This window comes from Diospyros lotus, chromosome 2 (assembly GCF_014633365.1).
Source record: "Diospyros lotus cultivar Yz01 chromosome 2, ASM1463336v1, whole genome shotgun sequence".
Classification (NCBI taxonomy): Eukaryota; Viridiplantae; Streptophyta; class Magnoliopsida; order Ericales; family Ebenaceae; genus Diospyros; species Diospyros lotus.
Window position 1 is genome coordinate 7,173,630 of NC_068339.1, and position 19,311 is coordinate 7,192,940.

Consider the following 19,311-nt stretch of genomic DNA (forward strand, 5'->3'; position numbering starts at 1 on the left):
TTACCCAAACCCAAAGATAGAGTTATCGGGCAAGAAGAGGCTCTCGAGCAATCGAAGATTGTGGTGGCCGATGTAGTCGCTCAAGTAAAAAGGGCAGCCAAAGATAGCTCGAGAAGCGACGTGGAATTCGACGCAAGGGTGAGTGGACTGGAACATGTCCCAATCAAGTTGGATCCAGGGGCGGATCCAATGCATGAGTTGCTCTGGGCTGGGCAACTCACAATTAAAAAAATAAATTTTAATAATAATTCAATCAAAAAAAATTTCAACCCACCCTAAAATTTATGATGTGTAATTTTATAGGGTCGCGCTATTCGTATAAAAGGGGTTCACAGAACCTCTTCACAGACGCGATAAATCGCAAGATTTTGAGATCAAAAAATCACGATTTGTTCACCCCTTTCTCTTTCTCTCTTGCCACTCGCCTCACCCTTGCCTGCAACCTCGCCGTCGCCTCGCCCTCGCCTGCAACCTCACTACCTTTCGCCTCCTCTCGTCGCCTTGCCTCTACGCCTCGCCTCGTCGTCTTGCCGCCTCGCCTCCTCACCGCTGTAATCTCCAGCAACTAGTGACCACCCAAACCAACCAAGGTGCAACGGGTGGCGGCGATTAGTAAGCGACGAGGGCGATGGCAAGGCGCAGAGACGAGCACGAGAGAAAGACAAATGAGATGAGAGACAAGGCGAGGCAAGGCAAGACGAGAGAGACAGATGAGAGAGAAAGTAATGATGAGGGCGATGGCGAGGCGCAAAGACAAGCGCGCGCGAGAGAGAGAGGAGAGGAGAGACAAGGCGAGAGAGAGAGTGTGTTGGGTTGAACTTAGGAGTAATTTGGTCATTTAGTAATTCTGTAAAACTATCTATACATCCCCTTTTATACAAATAACTTTATCCAAATTTATACCTCAAAGAAAAATTTTAATTTCTCCCAACACAGATTTTTGGATCCGTCCCTGGATCACATTCCCCATCCATAAACTGTTGAAGGCGTAGTAGACGGCGTGGCAGCCTTGCCTCGCAGCCAAAACACCCCGTCTGGATCCCCCTGCGGATCCGCACTCCAAAAATCGTCCCCTAAACAACAACAATGATATTAATCAAGTCCAAATTGATAGTCTAAATTAGTAGCTAGGTGGAATTAATGTCTAGTATCTCTTTTTAAGTTCCGACGCGTCCGAGAGCAATGGCTTCTGTGCCGAGGTACATGAAGTCATTGCACTGCTGCATGCTGACGATGATGCCGTTTCCATTGAGATATTTCCCCCCAGAACCTGTCAAGGCCTTGTAATAAGCACTAGCCCCCTATATTTGATATTGAATGATGTTAGATGTATAATTTTTTTATATATTTTAGATTATAAATGGAGTATTATGATCAAAATATCTCTCGTTTCATATGTGTTTCACGTGCTTCTATGCGCTTTATAAAGAATTTTTTTATTATTAATACACTTTTATATAATCTAAAATATATACAAAATATACTAATAGTATTTTTCATTGATATTCCTGTGCCATCATCTCCATTAACTACACATCCAAAAGATAATTTTGACCCAAAAAAAAAATTGTGCTCAAATTCTTACAAAGTGAATAAAGTATTCCATGTACGTAACATATACATGTATGACGTCGACCTTGATGCCGTCGACCTTGACAGAGTGCAGGTGGGAGTGCATCCCCTCGTACATGAGATGAACCATTCCCGGCGGCACCAACCCAACGCCGGCGCTCAAAATCCTCTGCACCGTCAGGTCCTCCATGGTCGTCTCCAACCCCTCCGACGACTTGGGAGCCAGCACCCTGCTCCCCGGCAACCAGCCGCCCACCTCCGGCCTAACCCCACGCCATTACCCACAAAGCACGTGCCAAACATAAACGCTTTCAACGCTACTAAACTCTTCAGCTTCTTCACAAATCCACCCATCCCCTTCTCGTACTCCCTGAACTTGAAGTTCTCTTCGAACTTGATCAGCCCGCAAGCCATCTGCTCGCCGTCGGCCGTCTTCTTGATGCCGTGCTTGTCGTCGACGGTGTCGTCATCTCGGTACACGAACTGCCACCCTTCGTCTACTATGAAGAATCCGGGCGGGCATCCGCCGTCCACTAGGCCCTTCACGTCTTCCCACACTCCTTCGGGGTTCACCCTGATGTAAAAGGCATCCCAAGTGCACCACCCGAATTTTTCTATTATGCTCGGAGGACACTTCTCTTCCAGAAGCTTGAAGGTTCCTGGCGTCTAAGTACTTTCATGGACTCCTTGAACACTTGGTATGGGTCATGCCTCAGGTATGTACATGCAACTCTTGAAGCTTGGCCTGCACACCTGCACTACACGCACGCACGCACACACACATATATATACGTATATATATATATTTCTTTTTTTCTTGGAAAATCAGAACATCTATATATTTTCCTGGGAAATCAAGTTTTTGGATGAAAAAGTAACCTTGGTAGAGCCACTCTCGCACAGACATCGACGTCCATTCTGGTGCTTTTGTTAATGGGGAAGGTGTTGCTGTAATGTTAATTTGGCGGCACATTGGTGAGAATTGGATGACCGTTGGCCAAAAGTTTTGAGGCTTCCAGGGTGATTGATAATGGCATTTGAGCGTTCTCAAGTCCCAGAGCCTCCAAGGCATCTCTGCTCAAGCTTGGAGGAGCTATCGCTGGGACAGAGTGAGACTGAGAGCTTCCCTGTGATCGATGATGTGATGAGGGGGAGCAAGGTGAAGGTTAAGTAAATTTTAATTATAAAAATATCTCTATTACAAAATATATTTAATTATAAAATATAAACTATTTCAATATATTTTCCAAAATATATCTACGAATATGTTTCATGTATACATATATAGTATAGACTAATTTCTTCACAGTTTAAGACAAAAGCATTAATAAGAAGTTCTGAAGTTATCTAAAACGAGGGCATTTTTGTTATAAGATAAATGGCTTAATACACATGGTGGTTCATCAATAATTAAAAATATAATATTTACTTCTTAATGTGTAAAATATTAAGATTCAGTATTTTAATTATTAAAAATTATTATTTTAAATTCTTACTATAATCGAACGTTAACATGTGCATGAACACGCCTGTTTTTAGCGAGCAAACACCACATGAATATGATAAATCAAATTAGACTTAATATATAAATATGACATGTATTTGGTTCTTTAACAATTAAAACATGTGGTCTCTTAACAATTAAAAAATTTTGGTCCCTAATATATAAAAAAAAAAATGACCAAATTTGATTTTAAAAAAGGACCTACATTTTATAAGAATACCTAAAATTTTATTAAAAAAAAGATCTAGAATATTAAAAAAATACACAAATTTCATAAAAAAGACTTAAAAATAATAAAAAGACCTAAACATATTCAAAAAATTGATGGGGTTTATTTTATCACTTCTTGTTTAAAACCTCATTAGATAGTTTGTCAACAAGATTTATGAATTCAATGAAGTTTTTGTTATTTTTTATTTAAATTCTTGTTATCATAGTTTTTATTAGGTATTTTTTTTAATATTTTTAGGTCTTTTAAAAATATTTTTAGGTATTTTTATGAAAATTTAGGTCTTTTATGAAATTTAGGTCATTTTAGAATGTTTTTAGGTCTTTTTTATGAATTTTTTAGGTCTTTTATGAAATTTTTAAGTTCTTTTATGAAATTTTAAGTCTTTTATGAAATTTATTACTTTTTAAAAATGTTTTTAGGTCTTTCTTAATGAAATTTTTAAGTCTTTTTATGAAACTTATATCTTTTTTTTTAAAAAAACATATCGAATTTAGTCTTTTTTGTATTAGGAACCAAATGTCAAATATTTTAATTGTTGAAAGATCAAATGTTATATTTATATATTAAGTATAATCTTATATGTCTCACAAACGTGGCATACTACGTAACGTAGATAATGGGTCTGTTTACTCTCAGTCATAGTAAAAATTTAAAATAATAATTTTTAATTTCAAATATTGACATTTTATAAATCAGGGTCAAATGCTATATTTTTTTAATTGCTTATAGTTATACAAAAAAGTATATGAAAATAAAATTTTAATTGTACATTTAGACTATTATATAAGGTAGTGTTTGTTAAAGTAAGCAAGATGAAAGAATATTAAGATAAGATTGGAATACTTTTCGGATCAAGATATGAAATTATCAAAATAAACTTAGGAAGTATTTCAACATTTTAATCATATTGTTAAATGTTTTGGAATCTATTGAGAATTGTACTTTTTTATTTCTATATGATTGTTAAATGCATGTGATACGTACCGAGATAAATGTTTTTTTTACCAAAATATTCCTATTACTAAATTTATTCAAAATTATATGTTAACATCAATAACAAACTTATGATTAAAATAGTATTTTATAATTAATGTGAATTGCCAAAAAACTAAAAATTAAAAATACTGTTTTATTTTTTAAATTCATGTTCAAAAATATAATTTAAAAAGACTCACAAAATAGAAATAATTATTGGTGGAATTATGATAATTTTACTTAGATAATTAAAAACTATCAAAACATATTTTTATATTGGATAATAAAATATAAATTAAATAAAATAATTTAAAAAATAAGATTGAAGGGGAAATGAAGATCTAGAATATCGAAGGAAGGGAGAGATTCGAAAAATTCAAATCAAATGAAGAGGGATATTTGAAAGATTCAGTCTCCAAACAAAGTTGATCAATCAAAATAGGTTGTTTTACATATGGATATGCACAAGAATGGCAAAATATGGGTGATGGTAAAAAAAATTTCGAGAGAAAGAAAACTCATTCTATAATATATATATATATATATATATATGAATGCATCGATAAAGGAATTGAGAAGCCATCCGCATATTTATGCATAAAGCCACACTTGCCATAACCAAGGTTACTGGTTAGCCCATGGTGGAGATGGAAAAAAATGAAAGGTGAGAAAGATCAATTGCTAGATGATTCTGTGGCAAGAGAGATCGGTGGCTGACCAGACGGTAGTAAGGAAAAAGACGAATATTAATCGTGAGAACGAAGATGAGCAATAAATATGTGAGAAAATAAATGGGTGAGGCTTTTAGACATGTGGGTAATTTATGCTTATCTATAAAATTTCAGATAAATTTATCTAGAATATGGGCCAGATAAATTTATTTGTAAAAAATCAGATAAGAAGTCACAAGATTGGTTTTATGAAGATTGTCAGATAAATTTAACAAATACGTTGAAAAATTAAAAAGTCTTGAATACTTTCTATATCTTATATTTTTCACCTTATATTTTGATTAATAAATACTATCTAAATAAACAGGTGTTGTTGGTCGAATACAACAATAAATTTACGGGGTGAAAACGTCATCGTCAAGTTGCTTAAGATTGTCGTCGACCCCAAACTTGACGTTGTCCTGAGACCTTGGTCCCAAAACTTGATATTGTCAAAGACTGCAAGAAAGAAAATAATCAGAGGATATGAAAAAATTTCTACACAAACACTTTGATACTTAAATCAAATATTGAGAATGCTAAGTAGAGTTTCCACTAATATCAAAGAAGTATATTTTCTGAAATAAAATCATGTTTATTTGTGGAGAAGAATATGACAATTCTAAATCTCATTAGTTTGAGATTTTTTATAGATAATATTTATTTAAATAATTTATCAAAATTACGATTTTTAATAGATAATATTTATCCCTTTTGTACCAAAGTTTTGTTAGAATTCCTAAATGATAATTTTTATCCTTTTTATTAGACCCTCAAAGGAATTTACAAATGTCGAACTTATCCAATTTGCACGTTTTGTGGGATTTCCAATTAAGAGAAAATTTACACATTTTTAGCTCACATTTTAGGCTTTTTTGAACTTTTAATGGATTTTTACCTATAATATAACAATAAATAAAAAAGATATTTTATTATGAATCTATGACAATAAATTGAATATTAAAAATATTTTTATATTTTATATTTAAAAAATTAAAATAAACTTTAATCCCCAAAATTTGATGTCATAACCTTATTTAAGTATAAATTATTAAATTTTATCGCTTTACTAACTTCAATTTTAAATTAAAATTTATTTTTAAAATATAAAAATTAGAGTACAATTATTGTGATTACTTGATAAATTGTTATTTAAAATATTTTATTTTTTTATTTATACAAGCATAAGGCTACAACTACTACATTAGTGCAAAGAAATTTGTTATCTCAAGAAGTTTTCATGGATGGGAAGTACTTCTTCGTAAATATTCTGCGAATGCGGTCAGGACCGACAAATCAATTCTTGTTTGTATTCGCGTGTTGTCCCACGTGGCACATACCGCAGCTTCTTCGCTGCACAGAACAGAAGCTGAAGCATCGCTTGCTTGATGTCGGGAATGTTGAGAATCTGATTTTCGTTTAGTTGATAATGGGAGTGCTGTCGGCCCAACAATAGAAGTCCAGTGGATCTGTAAATGGGCCTTTTACAATGGCCCATTGGCCCTACAGCCCCCCTCTCTCAGAATGCGTTCTCGATTCAGATTCAGATGTGAAGTACAATTTACAATAGATTGATCTGTTGGTAAAATCAGAAGTTCCATCGGAGAAGTCTAAAAGTCAAAACGATAAACCATGAGAAAATTCAATATTGGACAACTAACTATGCATGGCATGGCATGGCATGGCATGTATGTATGTGTATATGCATAGGTCACCTTCAGTACTTACTTCACCTCCTTAGACGGCAGGTCCCTGAAATTCAAAGCAAAATTATTTAATCATTTCTTCTCTCCATAAAACTACTGGAAACTCCAATCTCACCTACACTACACACCAACCATTCTCATATATATACAATGAAATGATCCATACATCTTCATTAAAATAATGTAATATAAAGTAATTAAGATTCTTATCATTATAAATTATTTTAATAAATATATTTTTCTTAAATACCTAATCACTAACAAGCCACGTACTCTACATATATATATATATTGTTTAAGATAAAGATGAAACGTTGGCTTTAGACATGATTTATTATATGTATAAAAAACAATAAAATTATCTATAAAATTATCAAGTTCAAACAATTACCGAATGAAATTAATTAGTTGCCTGTGTACCCACATCTATCTTTGGTGTATCATTACTTGTACATATTCACATACATGTAAGTACACATTGTATATAAACACTCTATAGAGTGCGTTCAACTGCACCAAATAATTAAAATCCCATTTAAATAACTTCTTTTTTCTTTAATAATTAAATTGCTACTATTAATTAATGTGACAATCCAACCTACGTACCTATATAGCTAGCTACATATATAATCCAAATGGGCAATCTAATCAATATATATATATATATTCTTAATTAATATAGCATGATTCACATGTTGGCATTAGTGGTCAAATGAGTTGATTTCAATCAAATCTCATTCTAAATTGAATCCCACCAGCAGTGGATATATATATTTATACTATTTCTTCCGAGATCCGATGTATGTAAATATTGTATATGATCAGAAGATAAAAGACAGCTAATCTTTTCTCTGATCAGACGTCGTCGTCTAGCACTGTATAGATTACTCAAAGCCCTCGGCGGAAAAGAGCAATACTCGATGGTTTAAGCAGTACATTATAATAACATAATAGTTAAGATAAGACAGATAAATTAATTAATTAATTAGTAGTGATTTATTTCTGTGTTTAATTATCCTTGATTGAAGGTGAAAGAAAGATTGGCAATAGAGTAGTCGGCCCATGTGTCGTGGCATGATTGGCCTGTGACACGTGTGGATGAAACTAGCTCATGGGAATGAATAATGAATGAATTAGGGTCTTTTACAAGGAACCGTTAATTAATTTGTTGAATTTTTTTTTTTCCCATGGATATTAATTGGAAATGAAAAAGGAGGGTTAGGTGGGTTTGATTGACAATAAGAGGGAGATTTAGGGTTTGTCGGCATGGTGACTTTAAGCTTTGTTGAATGCATCAATTCAGGTAGGAAGATTCATTGAGAATGGGCGACATATGGCTGTGCCACTGGGGCCCTTGGGCTTTTAAGACAGTTTCTGGGTTCTTAATATATATATTGTCCTCCTAGTTAATTTATATATATATATATTTCTAATTTCTTGTGGTGATCCCTTAGGAGCACTAAGTTTTCTTGTGTCACTGTGCCACCATTTGCTCCATTAATGCAACATCAACAGTGGAGTGCACTATCAGGAATTTTTTCCCAAAGATAACATTATTTTTTAATTATAATCTTTAACATTATAATAAAATTATTTTTTAATTTAATATTAACTTAGTTTAATCACATAAAATTTTGTTGTAGTGGCCCCACGAGGTGTTTGGCCAACACTTAGCACAAAGTTATCAAGAGTAATACTTTATAAATTTATATATAATATTTTTTTAAAGAAAATCTACTAAAAATTGTGGGAATTTCTTTCTGTTGTTTATGCTAGGGGCAATGGGCAATTGAGATGTGACGTATGAGTGACCATTTAAACTAGGTATTTTGAACAAACAAATGTGACTGTGTGCCCATCAATTATGCTTTTTTATTTATCAAACTTGTTTACTTTAAACTCTGAAGTGATGAAGTGTAAACTGAATTTAAATTTATACAATTATTGAAAAAAAAAAGAAAATCCTTCATAAAAATTGTGCGTGTAAAAGTCAACATAATTAATATTTTACTACTGAAAGTGTTTCTTTTATTTACAATCCGTCCCAACATCAAATTAAGATTGCTCATTATGTTAAATAGTTGAAAATCAATGAAAAACAAAGCATAAATTACATTTAGAGTCTACGTGGCTTCGACAATTTTCAATGAAAATTTACAGTTATTGTGAGTTTTTTCTTTTACACACACTTTAGTTAGTTATTAAGTCAAAAGCTGTCATTAAATCACTCTGATTTTACTTTAATTTTCACCCAAATCCCTTCTGATTTTAATCATCATCACACAGACCCTTTATGATTTTTTACCCACATTATAAATTAGTGTGGGAAAATGTACTCAAGTTAAGTTAAATCAAACCAAACATTATAAATATTTAAAGTCTAGAATTTTTATATGTTGTTGGCTTCATTTATTGTAATTAAGGGTGGTGATTTTTTTTTTTTTTTTTTGGGGGGGGGGGGGGGGGGGGTTGGTTCTTAATTATATGTGTGCAGAAGTTGCACTTGCACTTTTAAAAGAATAATAATTATGATTTTTTTTTTATGTAGTTGTTAAGGGTATTAGAGTCAAATTTCATTCGTTAGGTGATGAATCGGTAATCAAGTTACAGTTGTTACTTATGTCCTTGAGATCCATCATTAAGTGGGTTTGTTGGTAATTAATCAATGGATGATAATTAGGATTAGATATCAAGGAATATCAATTGTCAAAAAGTGCAAAACTAGCTAGGCGGCATGAAGTCTAACATCTTCTGCTTGAATTCTAGAATTTCTATGCAAATGTTTTCCGCTGTCCCTTCCTTTGAGTAGTCCACTAAATCAACAAATTACTCCTTCAAATTAACAACAAATAATAAATAATAAAAGCGAAGAAGGTGAGAGCAAATTTTAGTCCATTCCCCCCCCCGCCCCCCCCCAAACCTTTTTTTGTTTTTGTTTTTTCTTGGTTAAAAATATACCTCATATATTCTTTTATTAGTGTTGTTGTTGTTAAGAGAGGGAATACGAGGACCCAAATACACTGAGATATAATTAGTTGAGACAAATGGCTCATATATAAGAGCACACATGACACAACATGGGCTAACAACAACAACAAAACAAACAGTCCCAAGACCAGAAAAACACCCTAAAAAGAAACTAAAACGACAAACATAATCAACACCTAATGCTACAAACACCCTCAAACTGGAGGACATCCTTCCTAAAATGAAGGACAGGACTACAATATGGAGACAGAAAACGGAACAACAAACAATGTTGATCATAGTCCTTCTCATAAAAGAATATAATATATATGTATATATGTATATATATATATATTGTGCTGTTAAAAGAGTATAATTTTGTCCTTCCATGTGTGTGCCTATTCCTGTCCCCTAAATTATTTTGTTGATTTGGACCTATTAGTACGTGTTTCGCTACATATAATTAGTGACGTATAAAAGCTTCTGGTTATGCCAAGTACTTCAACTTTCCTTGCATAGTACATAATTAAGAAGTTGTTTACTCAATCTACAAAGCCAGTTATTAGTAGCATGCCTCTGCTCTTAATTACCAGGAAGTAGTAAAGATTAAGTCACTTCACACAGTTTTTTATTGATTGTTCACCACCGTTAATATGTCTTCTTGATTAGCACCTTTTTCTCATGGGAGCCAACTTTCCTCTTAATTAGCACCTTCAAACATGGATAAATAATCAATTTTTACTACTGAGTGTCATGATAATTAGAGCTAGTTTTATTCAGAAAAAAAATGAAAAAAGGGAAAATAATTAAATAAATAACTAAAGAAATTGAAAACGTGGACTGTTTAATTATAATCGGTGTTGTACACCGTTTAAGTATCGCTTGTGGAAAAGGCTAACACATGAACTTAATTTAAATTAAAAATAAAAGAGTTAATTTGGTACTTGACTCTATTTAAAATAGAATGACTGATTTAACTCCATATATCAAAATATACTGAATAATTTAATACTTTGCCCTTCTCTCAACAAAAATCATCCATTCTCTTTTTCTTTTCTTGATTTCTTATTGCATACATGAAAGTAGGTAGCTATGTGTAGATATATCTAAACCATTCATTAGGCTTTAAACATGGGCGGGCAACTTTGCCTTTTGTTTCCATCAAGCTTGTAGGGCAGTAGAAGACTACAATGCCTCTCTCCAATCAATCCCTATATTTTACATCTCTCCTTTTTCTCTTTTTCGTTTTTGTTTTTCTCCCTTCTGTGGGCATGCAAAGATTAAGAGGCAAGAGCTAGCCATTCGTCGACATGTTTTGCCTCCTACTTCGCCTGTTGTCGTGTTCCTAAATTTACTTCATTAATTGAAGCAAACATTCCTCGTAAGTTACCACCTTGAACAATCAATAATAATCAATTTTTACTACTAAATATTATGACAACTGGGGGCTAGTTAATCACCATGGTATTAAAAAAAGAAAATTATCAAATAAATACCCTAAAAAGGGTACGTAAAATATGAAACGTTTAATTAGTCTATATATTCCTTTATGTTAAAAAAAAAATCATGAGCTAAATTGACTAAAATGGAGAAGTTCATAAGGAAAACCAAAGTTTTTTCTTTTTCTTTTACAAATCCCAATTTCAAATTTGACAGTTAATGATCTTAATTACATTAGAAAAAGAAAAAGGAACCATCTTGTCATCCGCATCGTCCATGAAGCTAGGTACGTAGCTAGCTAGAGCTGGAGAGGGGATCTTTGGTTAGATTTTGAGACATGGGTAATTAGTTGGCTTTTGCTCCAAACAAGCTTAGTAGGCTATATATGTGTGTATATATAGTACGTACAAAACCAGCTACAAAATGGGCCTCTCGCCTTTGAATGTCTACTATGCATCAATTAGCGTTTAATTTTGTTTTCTCCTTTTTCCCGCGGGCGTACGTGCAATGAATGAGAGAAAGAATCAAAGCAATATGGGTAGGCAAATTTAAGGGGCAAGGAGATGAAGCACATGTGAAACAACAGGAGAGGTGCTTCCAAAACCGGAGACAGGTTGATGAGAGGTGTACTGCGATTAGGGGACCAGTAGGGCCGCGTTTGGATGGCCAGTTCACAACTCCATTGCTGAGGAGTCAACCTCAAACCCCTCCTTTTAGCCATCCCTCCAAACACTGCCCATCAATTCATTCCTCAACAAACCAAAAAATATAAAAAGTGATGGATTGGGTTGGGCCACCAACAAGAGAGACAAATGCCCTTTGCACGCAACAAAAGCATTTCACATTCATATCTCCCACGGATTTCAAACTTCTCAACACCCCCCCCCCCCCCCCCCCCCTACAATTTCTTGCATTTTCTTCTTCCATATATCTACATTATATATGTGCACGTGTGAAAGCTACTCTTCTGAATTATGGCCGCACGCATGCACCTCTCTCTCTCTCTCTCTCTCTCTCTCTCTCAAGTATATACCGTGCCCAAAGTGTGTACGTATCCCGCTTGGATCTCTTTTAGTTTGGTGTAAGGTTGACAAGGGGGTTTATATGTAATTAATTAAAACCCACTTAAAAAACCTAGCTAATTATTAATATATATGAATAATAACGTGCAACATGTAAATTAAGGGGTCGGTGAAACATTAAGTAATTGCAATAATTTTTATAAAAATATTTTTTTAGTGCATAGAAAATTACAAAAAAATGGCCACATTAAAAGATATAAAAAAAATTAAATTTATAACTTTATATATATATATATCTATGATGAGGGATGATTCTTGGAGACCTAGAAGTATTGTTGGTGACATAGTAATAGTAATAGCAATGTTAGTCCATTTCTAGCTTTCGCACCGTTTAATGACTGAGTTGGGTTTGAGTAAGAGATTATCTTAATTAATTAATTAGATAAACTTCCAATTAAGGGTCCAATTGGAGGAAATTTGGATCAAGGTATGGTGGTCAGGCTGTAAACAGTACTGAAACTACGTACTACTGTTGTCTCTACATGCAAGCATGTTTCTTTTGTTAATTATCTTTTCATAAGATCAGACGAAAATTAAAATCAAATTATATATACATTAAGAAAATAAAATTTTCATTTAATTAAATCAGAAATTAGTATTGTATAATTAACAACGTCAACATCGATCTCCAAATGTTAACCTTAAAAAATAAATATAAACTTATGAATTTAAACCCATAACATTCTTTATATGATATTTTTTCTCTTATCTTTTATTTCAACTTCCCCCTAAAAATAAAAAGTTAGAAAAGACAACCCAATCGGAGGGGACAGCAATAATAGTAAGGCAACATTTATCGGTGGGTTTGGTTTCTACAATTGCATGCTGAAAAATCAGCTAGTCAATGGACCACCAAAGTTCCAGTGGTCTCAACCAATCACTTTCTCTAGGCGTGTCTGGATCCTTCTGAAAATCTCTTACACTCTGACACCCGTCAGGGATCTAATCGGCTCTGACTCGCTCTAATTCTGGTGCATGGACTAGCAGAAAATTAAACTTCATCCGTTACCATCATTAATTTCTTTTTGTTTATATATATATATTTCTGTTGTCAAAATTAAGTCAAGCATACGAAACTTTAGAAAACCTTTACATTAAACATATTTCTTTAGCATAATTAGAAAGAATAAAAAAAAAAAACATTTTTTTTAGAGCCCTAACCCAACAAGCTCTTGAAGCGCTTATATATATATGCATGAGTAGTTGTACTTGGTTGCCATTGTTGGGCGATTAAGCTAGCTCGCTACTCTGAAAGGCTGGATCCTGATGAAGGAAGCACTGAGATATTTGGCTGGAATTAGAGGCCCAAGTGGGTATGGATCAAAATCAACAGCTGAGCAAGTTACGCAAGATTGTTCTTGCTTGATCTCTTCTCACCTCACTGCAATTGTCACTGGTTAGTGCCTCTCCTTTCATCAGAAACTTCATGATGATGATGAAGCAGTTTTTTGATTCTTATCTCCATCATCTAAACCTCTTCAATCTTTGCATGAAATACGCCTAATTACTATGCTCAGAGAGCAATTAAGTTTGATTATCTGCCCGGAATATCAATTTCTTGTGATTTCCAGAAGCATGAAGCATTATTGTAGGGTTTAATTAGTTTTTCGTATACCATTCCACGTATATTACCGTTGCTCTAATCCCCTCTCTGCTTAACTTTCTGATAGATCATTAATGTCACATCGAAAAAGGAAAATTCTTCTGGTAAATCCTGGCACCATAGTGATCTTTCTCTTAATCAAATCTACTTCACTTGATCATATAAAGTTGTTTCCTTTTCATTTCTCTTTTACGTATATACCTTCGATCATCATAATTAATTTCTCTATCTCTCTCTCTCTCTCTCGCTAAACTTTCTTTTTTCCTTTCCTTTTTCTTCCTTAAACAGTTGTTAATGATAATGTGCAGATCAGCCCAAATCTTTTGTTTATGTATATTCTCCTCCAAGCAGTACATCATATCGCATATAAACATATATTATGTAATTTATTAAGTAGCGATTTGCCTTTTCTGATTTTGTGAGGATACAGTTTTGTCTCTCTTGAATGGTTCTTCCTCATTGGCTCATACAAGATCGTTGCTTCCTAAATTATTAGCAACTACTAATTAACGGCGTCAACTTCGCTATTAAAAAACGAACAAAAGTTTCATCAGGGTATTTAATTAATATCCATAATCTTCCCTCCAATGATATATACCTTTAACTGATATATACTTTTCATGCTTGAATATATATAATTAATCACCTGTTGAGTATAATATCTTGCCATACTATTAGATGAAGATTAATCAGTTTTTTTTTTTTTTTAATGAAAGGCGCGACGTCGGGGATCGGGGCAGAAACAGCCAGAGTGTTGGCAAAAAGAGGGGTAAGGGTGATTATCCCGGCAAGGGACTTGAAGAAAGCTGCTGAGACTAGGGAAAGAATTCAGAAGGAAAGCCCAGAGGCTGAGATTTTAGTGTTGGAGATTGATCTAAGCTCATTTGCTTCAGTCAAGAGATTTTGTTCCCAGTTCTTGTCTCTAGGATTACCCCTTAATATTCTCATGTGAGTTCATTTTTCTGGGTTTTTTTCTTCTATTTCTTCTTTTTCTTTTATCCTTGTGTTGAGAGAGAGAATATGGGAATAGGGAAACTGATCGGTGGGTAGGAAATCACTGTGCAGTAACAATGCTGGGAAATTTTCACAGAAGTTGGAGTTCTCTGAAGACAAGATTGAGATGACATTTGCCACAAATTACTTGGGTAATTCCCTTTTCACTTTTTTCCATTTTCTCTCCCTAAATCAATTCACTGCTCACACACAGTGGGATGCATGTAACCTTATATTATATCTATATAGAAACTTTTATTATAAGAATAATATATAACGATAAAATTCAAAATTCAAATTATGACACACAAGTAGAGATTCTATAGATCAGAGAATATGATGTCTCCTTAATGACCATACATCAAGAAGGAAATGCTCATTATAAAATTAATAATTGCAGAAAAACTATTGACACGCGGCTCCAGCAACCTAAAATTTTATGATGATATTATTTTATCAAACTATAAAAAAACTTCAATCTAGTCTTGAAGATTATTGAGATTTTTAGATAACACTTCAAATGTGAGGGACCCTTTAATTTTAAACAAGGTTACTAATTACATTTTTTCTAATCTTACAAATAAGGCCTTAATTAAGGCAAGATCAGTCTAACGCGGAATGTCTCCTCAAATTCCAAACCTCACCCTTTTACTCAGAAGGCAAGCAACTACTATAATAAGAATTGTAATAATAGCATTAATTGAGAGCAATTAATTAATTAATTAATTAATTAGGTGCCTGTGTAGTTGAGAATGGTTTTATGCGTGTGTCGTGTTTGGCAGGGCATTTCCTGTTAACAGAAATGTTGTTGGAAAGGATGATAGAGACGGCAGCAAGGACGGGTATTGAGGGAAGGATTATCAATCTCTCTTCTGTAATACACGGTTGGATTACAAGGGACTCCTTCTGCTTCACCAAAATGCTCAACCCAAACAAGTAATTTTATAACCACACCTTAGTTTCTCCTCTTATATATCATCATCATCTCCTCCTTCATAACAACTAATTAAGAAGAAAACTATTTTCTGCACTTTTTTTTCTCTTGGCAACTCAAAGTCAGTGCGATTTAGCTACTAATCTGAGGAGGGTATCTCTGAAAACTGCCCGAATTGTTTACGGGGTACTTAGTTGTGGCAGTAACCTTTATACACATAACAAAGATTTCTTACAAATATAATCCTAGCAAAACAAGAAATCTGGTGCACTAAGATGTCGTTTTATGTTTAGAATTGAATTTGGATAGATTAATCAACACAAATGAAAATGCAAATGCAAATGCAGGTATAATGGCACCCGTGCATACGCTCAATCGAAGCTGGCCATCATATTGCACGCCAAGGAAATGGCAAGACAGCTTAAGGTATGGTCCTTTCACTTTCTTTTATTTTTTTTATCTTTTTCCCTCCAAGTCTCTAACAATTAAAAAGAATTAAGCCAACCCACAACATCAACTTGGCTGTGTATAACCAAACAAAAAAGAAGACATTTTTTGTGTCATGAGAGTATCTTTTTTTCTGGTTTATATTCTATCAGTAGAGACCAACACCTTAATTTTTCAAGAAGTTCAATTTAATTATTTGCCAGTCTAGATTTATAGATATTCGGCTAGCCTGCATGCACTAGTAGTAGCACCTTTATTTTTAGTACCCGATAAGGAACATTGGAGATGAATGTCCCCTGTTTTAGCAACATTTGACACTGAAAAAGTGTTGTGTTGCAGGCGAGAAATGCAAGGGTGAGCATCAATGCAGTCCATCCTGGGATTGTGAAGACCGGCATTATCAGAGATCATAAAGGCTTCATCACAGGCATCTCCTCAGTCTTCACTTTCTCCACTCACTCGCTTTAATTCCACGCATGCATCTCGAGAAAAATTACAGGCAAATATAAATACAATAATGATAATTTCCCCAAAATAAGAAGAGACAGTAGTTGAAATTATCACTCTGTTTTGTTTAGCTGGGTTTAAAATGATAATTCCAATCTCACCTTCTCTCTCTCTCTCTCTCTCTCTCTCTCTCTCTCTCTCTCTCTCTGCTCAATCAAATTAAATTTCCTGCATGCAGATTCCCTCTTCTTCCTCGCATCCAAACTGCTCAAAACAACTTCCCAGGTTTGTTTTGTTTGTGCTTTTTCTTTTTTTTTTATTAATATTATTATATCACTTGAAATTTACTGTTGTTCATGCTCAAACTCGGCATCTTTGCTCCACCTTGAGGGACTCGCCTTACCTGAAATATGCACTTGGTGCAGGGTGCATCCACAACCTGCTATGTAGCTCTGAGCCCACAAACAGAGGGGGTGAGTGGAAAGTACTTTGCAGACTGCAACGAAAGCAACTGCTCGGGGCTTGCAAGCGATGAGTCTGAGGCTCACAAGCTTTGCAAGCAGAGCCGCGCTCTGATTCACAGAAGGCTGCGTCAATCAATACTAGCTTGATATATATATATATATATATAATCTTCTTCATGGAAAAGTGATCATATAATAAATATTCTCATATATATATATCAATATCTATATATATATCCACTTAGATAGACGTCATTGTTGATAGGATAGTCTAGTCCTACTGATGTACATGAAAATAATAATAACGAATACAATACTTATACACTGTCCTCAAGAATTGGCACAAGCAATTTTTCACCCAAAACCTTCTTCAACAGCACAACGGATTAATTGCAAGTACTTTCATCTCTCTCTCTCTCTCTCTCTCTCTCTTGTTTTTTCGAATGTCTTTAGGGTTTCGTTGGATTCTATGATACAAAGGATGCATGGATGGTGTTCTTACTATAAATGCAAGATTACGTATATATTAGCTCCAAATAAGATAACCATGATCTAATATAGCTTTTATCATGATCGTAAAAATAAATTATTCTCAAAGGGTACTATCAATTTACAGGTTTATTCAGCTTGTTCTCTTTGATTCAAAATAAGATTTAAAGTTTGGGGTCTTGGCTTTTTGCTAACCGGCATATTTCATTTACTATGATTTTCTGGGGTGGACTTAAAACATAATTTTTCCAGCACAAGCAGACCAAAACAAACTCAATTTTTAATTGTATAACACTAGCTAGCACTTTTGGATAATTAAATCCTTTAAACTATTTGATGATGTCAAATAGTGACATCACCATCGCACACCAACTTAGGCAGTGTCACACGAAGTAAGAAATTATGTAAACAGTTGACAAGGCAACCACACAAGTCACGAGCATTTCATAAGCCTTAAATCTCAGCTAAAATGGGCAAATCCCATTAAACAGTCCATCACATTCCAACTTATGCTTCAGGATTCAAGTAAACAATGGGACCCCAATTAAGATTAAATAGTATAAATAGTTATTGAATTTTACATTAAAGTATAAAAAAGTTATTAAACTTTAATTTATAAGTAAAATGTCACTAAATTTTAATTTAGTATATAATTTCATAACTATTGTTAATTGTCATTAAAAGAGACTAACAAAATGATGATATTTTTGTATGTTAGTACGAAGTTCAATGACTTTTTATACTTTTGTGTGAAGTTTAATAACTATTTGTGTTATTTAATCGTCCACGATGTTATTCACGCCAATATCTTGTTAGTCTCTTTTAATAGTAATTGACAGTAATTATAGAATTGTATATTATATTAAATTTTAATAATTTTTTTATATTTTAATTCAAAATTCAATAACCATTTAAATTATTTAACTCTTAACAAATAAATGGGAGGCAAGAAGTCCACAAAAAGGGAGTGCGATTTTGTTCACCCCCGTTAGTTTTGGGGGGGGGGGGGTCTTCACCCACCCGTTTCCCTCTCTCATTTTTCTCCCCTTCCCTTGCTCTCGTCGTCATCGACCCTCTCGCCGCCTTCCGTTGCACCGCCACTGCATTGCCCCGCCTTGCCTTTGCACCATCTCACGGTCGGCGAGACGAGGCGGTCGACGCGAGAGAAAAGGCGGCGACGGTGACTGGAGAAGAAGAGGAAAGGAGGGAGAGAGGAGAGGAGAGGGGGAGAAGTAGAGAAAAGAAGAGAGAAGCAGAGAGCAGAGAGAAGAAGAGAGGAGAAGAAGGAAGCAGAGAAGAAAGGAAAGGGGGTTAGTTTTTCACAAGGGTTATTTTAACTCCCGTTAAATGGGGGTGCACAAAATCGCACTCACAAAAAGGGCTAATCCCAACATGGATGGTGTAATCGTAATCCTAACTCTTCTATCTCTCTCTCTCTCTCTTAGTTTCCTACTCTTTTGTTCAATCATTAAACCCCTAAAACCGTTCATTTCTTTCTAAATTAAGTATCGGATTATTTTTTCTTGGAAACTCTCAAATAGTCTTAGCTATTATTTTGTAGACAAAACGAAGAACTTGAAGGAGATAGATCACCATCTTGACTCAGCCTATTACTCTCGGGCCCTTCGTGGGTCCATCTGTGTTGTTTGGACTTCTTAAACATTTATTTCAAAATGTGCTGTCATCTTAAAGTCCTAGTACCCTTCTTTAGTCATCATGTTGGGCTAAATTCATCTTTCAAAATAG

At 34.1% G+C, this 19,311-nt stretch overlaps 1 protein-coding gene and 1 pseudogene across 2 annotated transcripts; one reads left to right on the forward strand and one right to left on the reverse strand.

Moving 5' to 3' along the window:
- Nucleotides 1-11,827, reverse strand: LOC127794609 (galactinol--sucrose galactosyltransferase-like; annotated as a pseudogene).
- A 1,560-nt stretch (nucleotides 11,828-13,387) lies between these two features.
- LOC127794079 (short-chain dehydrogenase TIC 32 B, chloroplastic) lies at nucleotides 13,388-17,485 on the forward strand. Of its 2 annotated transcripts, none has more exons than XM_052324971.1 (8): nucleotides 13,388-13,584; nucleotides 14,508-14,739; nucleotides 14,842-14,936; nucleotides 15,567-15,720; nucleotides 16,066-16,144; nucleotides 16,505-16,592; nucleotides 16,851-16,897; nucleotides 17,038-17,485. In XM_052324971.1, the coding sequence occupies exons 1-8, from the start codon at nucleotides 13,455-13,457 to the stop codon at nucleotides 17,221-17,223; spliced, it is 1,011 nt and encodes a 336-aa protein (XP_052180931.1). In that variant the 5' UTR covers nucleotides 13,388-13,454; the 3' UTR covers nucleotides 17,224-17,485. The 2 variants fall into 2 exon arrangements, with proteins under 2 accessions (XP_052180931.1, XP_052180932.1); XM_052324972.1 differs by having other exon boundaries at nucleotides 14,857-14,936.
- The last annotated feature ends 1,826 nt before the right edge of the window (nucleotides 17,486-19,311 follow it).